This window comes from Sinocyclocheilus rhinocerous, unplaced genomic scaffold, assembly GCF_001515625.1.
Source record: "Sinocyclocheilus rhinocerous isolate Xijiao unplaced genomic scaffold, SAMN03320098_v1.1 scaffold2187, whole genome shotgun sequence".
NCBI classification, from domain to species: domain Eukaryota; kingdom Metazoa; phylum Chordata; class Actinopteri; order Cypriniformes; family Cyprinidae; genus Sinocyclocheilus; species Sinocyclocheilus rhinocerous.
This window is the reverse complement of record NW_015641598.1, coordinates 324,855-333,982: the sequence shown is the minus strand read 5'-3', so window position 1 is coordinate 333,982 and position 9,128 is coordinate 324,855. Positions and strand designations below refer to the sequence as shown.

General features: G+C 35.9%; 1 protein-coding gene across 5 annotated transcripts in view; it reads right to left on the bottom strand.

The window, feature by feature from the left end:
• The window catches only part of cobll1b (cordon-bleu WH2 repeat protein-like 1b), a 61,467-nt gene that overhangs the window by 18,109 nt on the left and 34,230 nt on the right, over positions 1 to 9,128 (bottom strand). For all 5 annotated transcript variants that reach the window (XM_016571923.1, XM_016571922.1, XM_016571920.1 and 2 more), the window contains one exon: positions 2,509 to 2,700. In XM_016571923.1, coding sequence (XP_016427409.1) covers positions 2,509 to 2,700 — 192 coding nt within the window. The remainder of the gene's footprint in view (positions 1 to 2,508; positions 2,701 to 9,128) is intronic.

The following is a 9,128-nucleotide window of genomic DNA, read 5'->3' as shown; positions in this document are numbered from 1 at the left end:
ATTTATTTACTATTTTTATTTATTATTATTTTTTTTTTTTTTTAGTTGTTACCAAATTTATATTTTGCAATTATTGCAAGGGGTAATGCAGAACTGGAGCAAAATACAAAAGTAATGCTATTTGGCCAATCTTAAATAAATCCCACTTTAAAAAATGTCCTTTTGGCAAAGGTCCCTCTGACCTTTAACATTTGAGATGAATTGTTGGGGACAGAAAACACCACTAAGCACGGCACAGAGAGTACAGCAGGTCATTTGAGCAAAGGATCCAACTGCGGAAATCATGATAATCACAAACAGTGTAACAAAGATGCAGGATTACTCTAACGTCATCTCATGCCTTGTACCCAAACCAAGCCTAATTTGTTGCAGGAGCTTTGAGAAACACGCTGCCCCACCCAGCTGACTCACCGCAGCAATCATCTGATTAGTTTCATAACAGCAATCATCTGAGAAGCTTCATGATCTCATATACAGCTCAGCTCAGAGATTAACCCCTTCCATGCACGTGTACAATATTCATTAAAAATAAAGTTCCGTAAAATTGAGAATTCTTATATTAAGTTACTATAATAATCCGTAACGGTTCAGGTTGTTAGAGCTACAGAAATGGACACAGCTGCGAGTAAATCGGAGTTTTTATGCACTCATGCTCAAACCGTGATTTTTGCAATGTTTATCCTGTCCTGCCAAACATGCACCATGTTCAAAATAGTTTTAAGGCAACAGGATTACATCATGATGAACTCTCTGAACAGTGCTATTTGAATAAGTAAAGGACTAGATTTATAAGTTCAGAAGAGATGATCTGTGAGCAGTGGTCATTTGAGAAAGCGGACACAATGTTAATGTTGCCACAACGTTTTTGGCATCGTGTCCTAATAAAAAGTTTTGCAAAAGCAACAAATGTCCAGGCTTGTGTCTGAAGGTTAGCCAACAAATTCCTCAAGCACATCTGTATATTCTGATCTGTTTTTAATGTTATTTGTCTAAAATATTTGGCAATTATTAATTCAAGATGGAGGAAAACTCCAATGTCAACCGAAGTCAACACACGGTTTCTACTAATTTTTTCAGTGTTGTCTGCAGAGAACAATGCTGTGCAGTTTATTAGTTATATTAATTTTTAAATGTATTAGCTATATTTATGCTTACAAAAATAATACCTGGACATAAACACACACATTTTAAAAGAACTATGGAGCAGTAAATGGGTGCAATTTTTTGAAATTTTGCTGCTAATGAGTGAGTGTTGTTGTTGATAACTAAAACTAAAACAATCGAAAATTCAGTAACTGAAATAAAGCTGAAATAAATCAAATAAAAATATTAGATGAAAAACTTTAAATGCTTTTTTTTTAAACATTAAACAAGTGTTTACATTTTAAACACTTTAAATGTTGCCTCGTCAACTACTTAAAAATAAGTTGAAGTTGAACCACAGCTAAATCTGAAATAAAAATATAGTCAAACAGAAATATTTAAAACAACAAAAAAATAAATAAATGAAAATATTTAAATATATCAAAATCACAAACTGAAAACTAAATAAAATAATACAAAATATAAAAAAAAAAAATACTAATGAATATATAAAAAAAAACTAAATTAACTAAACATTTGCAGTTAGCAAATGGGGAGAAAGTAGCGTGAATCTACTTAAAATGCAAAGAATAATTCTGACACTTTTGTACTATTTATAACTTTACAGTCTTTGAAAAATATTTAGGGACAAATGGAAACCACAACTACAAAGTTAAATTTCTTTGACACCTCTTCTCTTTGAACATAAGAAACTGCAGCATCTTTACCAAGTTGTCTGCATACCAACCACTCCAGCAGTTTGAGGGGCCGTTTACACAACAACATTTTCAGCCAAAAACGGGAAACTTTTTATGCGTTTTGCCTGTTCGTTTACACGACAACGGCGTTTTGGGGACTGAAAATGCATATTTTTGAAAACGGGTTTCAAAGTGCAAGTTTTTGAAAACGCCACCGTTATCGTTTCTGCGTAAACACCCAAAACGGGAATCTTTGAAAACGGTGACGTCATGCACGTGCGTAGTACGTGTTAGGTATGTAGACATGTGCAGTGCATGTCGATTTTAAAGGCAAGCACGAACAAACATACACAACAATGGCGGAATATATGATACTGTTGTTGATGCTCAAGAGTTTGCTAACGCTTCTTCAGCAAAGTGTGGATTTACTTATTGTACTCATTTTACTTATTACAACCAACAGCGGAGACGCATCATATAATCGTCACTTCCCTACAGGTACCGTTTACTAACAAGGTGACAGCGCCAACTACTGGCCTGGCATACGTAATACAGTGTTTTTGGCCGTTTTCGCGGATATGTGTAAACGCGAATCGTTTTGAAAACGCTGTCGTGTATACGTGAAACTTTTTAAAAACGCAAGGGAAAAACTTTTCCGTTTCCGTTGTCGTGTAAACGTAGCCTAAATGTCCAGCTGTATAAAAAACACAACCAACAAACCCCTCACCTGCCATGGACGACCATAGTCTTCTCCAGCCCTTCAGGAAGGACCACGGTGAGAGTCAGGTCCTGATCCAGCAGATTCTCCTCCTGCTCCATGGCAGGGTGAGGGTACGCTGGGAGCTTGTGGCTCAGCAGTGGAGCATCCAGGCCTTTCAGGACAGGAGGAGGAGGAGGTGCTTTGCTTTTCGATGATCTCCTGTTGAAAAAAAGGACAAAACAGGTTTAAAATATGAATGTATCACCTCTTATAATAATAGAAATGCTCTGTGGAATTTAAGAGTTAAGAAATAATTAACACTTTGCCTGCCAGCATTTTTCATCATTTTCACAAAAATTCATGGCCCTCAGAATATTTTGTTGAATTAATATCTGAACATGCAATATGCCGAAAGAAATAACAGGGCATCTGCTTTTAAACAAGAAAACACATTTTATTCTACCTTCATGCATTATTTTTTAATCAACACCTGAATGTGGGCACGTTTCATTAAAAGAGCAACATTTTACACAAAAAAAGCTAAGAATATTGCGTTTTTGTCAAAGACTATGTCTGGATCTGTTTCAAAACGATGCTCAAAACACATTTTCATTTGGTAAATTTTGATTTATATGATGTTTAATTCTTGATGATCGCGTTACATATGCATCTGCTAACATGCGATTACTTGTTGCTGCTACTACTTCACCATGTTTTGATCCAGACATTCAGTACTCTTTCAGAAGATGCGTATAACAGTGAAAACATGAAAAGCCGGAAAATTCTGTCAATGGCAGGGAAGCGTTGTCTCATAAATGACAGAAAATTACATCAATGGTGGGGAAAGAGTTAACATGTCAGCAAAAATAACAGCATATAAGTTTGGATACAACATGAGGGTGATATTTAGGTGCACTGTCCATTTAAATAGGTGCCTACTCCATATGTTTTTCTCAAGTATGTCCACAAAATGAATTTAATGGATATTTTCAATGTAAATATTAGAGTAAACCTTGAAATAATACAAATGTTGTCATATTCTGTTGTTGTTGATGTCGCTAAAATTAAATCTTGACAAACAGATCTGCACGATTTCTTTCCCCATTCAAGCACATACTAGCTTTACTTGTATGCCTGTAAGAGAATGTAAAAAATAGCTGTGATCAGACATAACATAACACACGCTCAGTTACTCAATCTCACCTGCTGTGCTCAAAAATCTGCTCTAAAACAGAAACACTAAATCATCAGTCTGTTTGCACACATTTTGATTGCTTGGTATGAACCAGAGTTCAGTTGCATCCTCCAGGTTCACAGATCTGTTTTCACACGGTATTATTTGCATCAAAACAGCGGTTTGCTTTAACAATTTTAACTGTAAATGAAAAACGAGTAGCTTTAGTTCTCATGGAAAACGCAGTATTTGCACTGAAAATGTTGCATGATGATGCCTGAAAGACATTCATTCTTCTCCACTCAAATAAGCAGCTATTTAATGAGAGGCCTTGGATGCACTTTACACACAAGTCACAAGACACTGGAGTAATGTGATTCATTCATTCCAGCGGACGAGGATGAAGCTCTGAGGGAGCCGAGGAGGAGGAGCATGGTGTTGGTCTCTTTAAATGCAGCAAGTGTTGAGAAACAAAGTCACCGTCTCAGTTTTGAGGCTGACTGCCATCACAGTTTCTGTCACAGTCTCTCTTTGAGGTCCATTAGTAATGTTTGCATTCACAATAGTCATAACTTAGTGATAATTTTTCATACCATGTCTGATCCATAAGCCACAAACATATTTTGCACAACTTCACATATGCAGACACTAATGCTCCAAGATAACAGAAAAACAGTTGAATGCACTACTGTATACTGTATACTTGCATTGCATTATGATTTGCGCGGTCTGACATATTTTGGAACACAGTGTAACACCAGTTTGCATTTGCATGCATGTAATTGCATCCAGTATGTTTCAGGCCTCTAAACAAGCTCTTTATTAGATGCTGTGACTTTAAGACTTCTAAAAACCCTCTTTGCATGTGAAATAAGCACTTAAACAAGGCCTGTAGCTCTGCTGTCACGTCCAATGAAGTTTTTAACCCCATCCTTCAACAACACACACACATATAATGTGCAAAATTATTATCTTTAAGGGTAACAGCTTGTCAGTAGGGCAGTACCCTTAAAATAACAACTTTATACCATATTAACTTATAAAGGGTGCATATTTCATACTTTTAGTAGTAATGTGTGTCCTTAAAGGAATAGTTAACCCAAAAATGAAAAAGTTCCAAGATTTTCCATCCAAGCTATAGATGAGTTTGTTTCTTCATCAGAACAGATTTGGAGAAATGTAGCATTGCATCACTTGATCACCAATGGATCCTCTGCAGTGAATGGGTGCCGTCAGAATTAGAGTCCAAACAGCGGATAAAAACATCACAATAATCCACAAATAGTCCATCAAATAACATCTTGTGAAGGCAAAAGCTGTGTTTTGAACTGTTTTCACTTGTAAATGGTGCTTGATCTGTGTATATTTCTCTCCTGATTCAGACAAGATGTCTTTTTCACTTAAGGAAGCAATATTATGGATAGAGGAATCATTTTATCCGGAAGCAAAGGTTTGAACTTAAAAATGTCTTAATGATGGATTGGTTTATTACAAACATGCAGCTTTTCACTTCTCAAGACATTAACTGATGGTCTGGAGTGGTGTGGATTACTTGTGGATTATTATGATGTTTTCATCAGCTGTTTGGACTCTCATTCTGACGGCACCCATTCACTGCAGAGGATCCATTGTTGAGCAAGTGACGTAAAGCACATCTGTTCCAGTGAAGAAACAAACTACATCTTTAACTTCTCCCTTAAGGTACTACTTTGAACCTTTTTCATAGGGGTAAATAAGGTACAAAGTTGACATTTTAAGGGTACCCTTAAAAGGTACAATTTTTGCACATTTTTCTGACAGTGCATGTCTGCAAAGCCTACATATATTACAAAAAAATGCACGTTGAGACATGCCACTGTAAAACAGACTCAATTATAACACAGAGCTAGTAATTTTACTCTTGATTAATTTCTCTATTGTTTAAGAATGATAGCATCTATCCTACTTCCTCCGCATTACCTCACTGCGACTGTACGGGCCAAATATAGGTCAATGACATGTAAATGTGGTCATGTGTGACGTTTCTGATTTTAAAATCTTTTTTTTTTTTTTTAGCTTAATTTTGATTGACTCCCTTTTGGACTGGGAGGAAAAAAGATCAAGGAACATTTGATTCCTCGTAATTTGACCCCTTTAAATCTTATAAAGTCTTTAGCTAGCACTACACAACGCTGTCCATAAACGTTTTTGCTCAATGTGGTCATTTTTAGGTTACAGGGCATTGAACACATCAGACACATTACACCACATTACACCATATGAAGCCGAAGGGTTTGTTTGAATGTCAAATTATTCCAAATATGACGACTCTAGAGAGACGAGAAAACGACTGAACATGCTGTTCTGCAAAACAACTGTGCATTTAGAGGTGGGCATCAAAGACACAATAAATCCCAAGCAAACATCTGCTGAAGTACTAACAGAGTTCACAAATGTCTCTCAGCAGCAGATAATATTTTGTGTCAATTACCCGTTTTTTATTTGACATACAAGGTTCCCTGAGGACTAGGACTAGTCAGGAATAGCCGAGGCCTGACGAGCAGAGCGCAAACATTACACAGGGAGTTGGGAAAGCCCCTGAAATGTGTGCATTAGATTCGTATGGTATGTTTGAGTGGGCTACAGCAGGCCCAAGTAAACACAAGGGTTTCTGACATGGTAATCAGACACATTCATGACTTTCAAAACAGACATTTCAAATAGCAAATGTCCCATTAGTGTCAACCAAAGCGCTCATCAACATACAGTACATCTAAAGATTTATTTGTAGAAATGGCGCAAACATTTCTCTTTAAAGGTGCTGAGACTCATCCAATCAGTGCTACTGTATCAGTTTTACAAGAGTCATTGAATTTAACTGTGTTATCTGTGATCAAAACACCAAAAACACATCACACAGCACTGCGTGCATTGCTTATAGAGAATTTGCAAGTATCGTACAAGAAAAAAAACAGGATTTTAATGAGATCATTTCAAACAACAAGTAGAGCCAGAGGCCTTGAGGGATCAAATCAGTCAACAAACTCACAGGCAGACACCTGCGCAAATATCGACCCAGACACTGCATGCACAGCGCTGATATTTCAAGGTTTCATAACTGTCTGCCACTTTAACCATAACAGCTTTATCAAACCCCCTGTAAGTCTTGAATACTGTAATGTATATTCTCCCAAAATACACTTTATAGTTAAAAAATTATGGCCAAGCAATAGGCTATATTTAAAGTTGAATATACAGTACATCCAACTTAATCTATATATAATACACTCACTCACGTAAAGCAACACATACTATATAACAAATCTTGGCTGCGTGATTGATATCAATGCAAAATGTTAAGTATATTATAATTAGACAGTACATACAACTTTAATGTAAAGTATACTATATAGCAAGTTTCAACTGATTGATCGTTTATATTAATTTGCTAATTATGTATTATATTAATCACACAGTTCTAATCTGCCAATTATGACTATAAGGCATGAAGATATTAAGATATAAACATTAACAGCATGATTTTCTGTAAAGCTGCTTTGGAATAAAATTGACTTGACAAAAAAAAAAAAGAAAATAAAATCAGAATTGATCAAGGAAACATGTTTAATCAAACTCAACAGTATTTTAGCACACATTCATCAGTCACTTGGTAGAAATTATTCAAATTAGACAGATGTCAACATGGACAGGTTGTGTGATGCCCTCATCCTCAAAAACCAGGAACAAGACTATAAAACGTATAAAAAGTAAATGGACTCCGATGACATTAATTATGGATTCACATGCAGCGAGGGTAAGCATGGTTGCAGTGAATATAGTTGCAGAGCATAAAACTACTAAAATTACGTTTTTTGAGACAATTAGATGCTACAGTACAACACTCAACAATTTTGCACCTGTGCAGTTCATGGCAACATTTAATATTACTTTTGTACACTTTATGCTTAACGTAAAATCCTGAAGTAAATCCAAGCCTCATTTTACCATACTAAATATCTTTGCAAATCTGAATATTCCAGATACGTGATGCATTTAAGGGAAGTCAAAATGTACATGAAAGGGACACACATGGCAGCGGTTTTGCTGTCAGCTGAATGTGAATGAGAAAGAGCTTCACTGAAGCATCTGACAGCATGCATTGTTTGACTTATTTTGTTGACATGAGAGGATTGCAAACATGAAACTGGCTGCAAAGACAAAAGCTGACCTGTTGACACCGTTTTTTAAAGGGAAAAATCTGTGGAATGGATTTAAACATGGTACAATGTGTTAAATAAAGTTGTGAAGCTGAAAGCATTAGCAAATACGTCAAATGCTTAAAGTCCCCATGAAATCAAAATTAAAGTTTTTTGGGAAACGAACGCTATTGACTATTTTAAAAAGGGGCGGGGCTGCTTGATATGTCCCGCCCTGTCTTCCTGTTTCAGTTAAAATGACGTCAACACAGAGAGTAATGTTGCGTGTTTCTAAGCATTTCAGGGGACCTTTAACAAACGAACATGCAGGAGCGTGGGAATTGTGTAGAAGTTTGTGAACGATGGATGTTTCAACTTTGAGGGAAAACGTTAAGGAGTTCTGTGGATGTTTGGTTCTAGATATGACTAGGAGAGGCTGATCCCAGTGAGACATTTTGACCACTATCTATCACCATCTCCGAGCAATGAATGACACACCAGGCATGTCAGAGCTTGACTGTCAGAGGCCTCTTCCTCCGACACATCGCTCAAGATCTAAACTCATTCATCATCAGCACAGATAGCTATCATTAAACACAGACACACATCCTCAATAAACTAGAGCTCTCACACAAACATACGGTATGATTTGCTCACACAAGCAGCAAAAATCAGATGTTTTGCTGTATCTGACTATAAAAATTTACTTTATTGTAGTTTGAACAGCAAAAACATCACATCAAATTGATTGCTCATTAACTTGATCCAACTTGAAGGTGATTTGAAATCCAATTACAAGCTGATTTTCAATAGTGAAAATGTATTTCAAGCAGAGTTTTCATCATGCAGAGTATAACATGCATTACCATTCAAAAGTCTGGAGTCAGTAAGATTTTTTTTTACATGTTTTTGTAAAGAAGTCTCTTCTGCTCACCAAAGCTGGATTTTTTTGGACCAAATTTACAGTAAAAACAGTAATGTTGTTAAACATTATTACAACTTAAAATAACTGTTTTCAATTTAAATATATTGTAAAATGTCATTTATTCCGGTGATGCAAAGCTGAATTTTCAGCATCATCATTCTAATATGCTGATTTCTTATTATCAGTGTTGAAAACAGTTGTGCTGCTTAATATTTATTTGTGGAAACGGTGATAAATTTTTTTATCAGGATTCTCTGATAAATAGAAAGTTCAAAAGAATATAATGTATTTGAATTTTTGATTAGTTATTGAAGTCTTTTGTAACATTATTGATGTCTTTACTGTCACTTTTGAGTCTTTCAATTCATCCTTG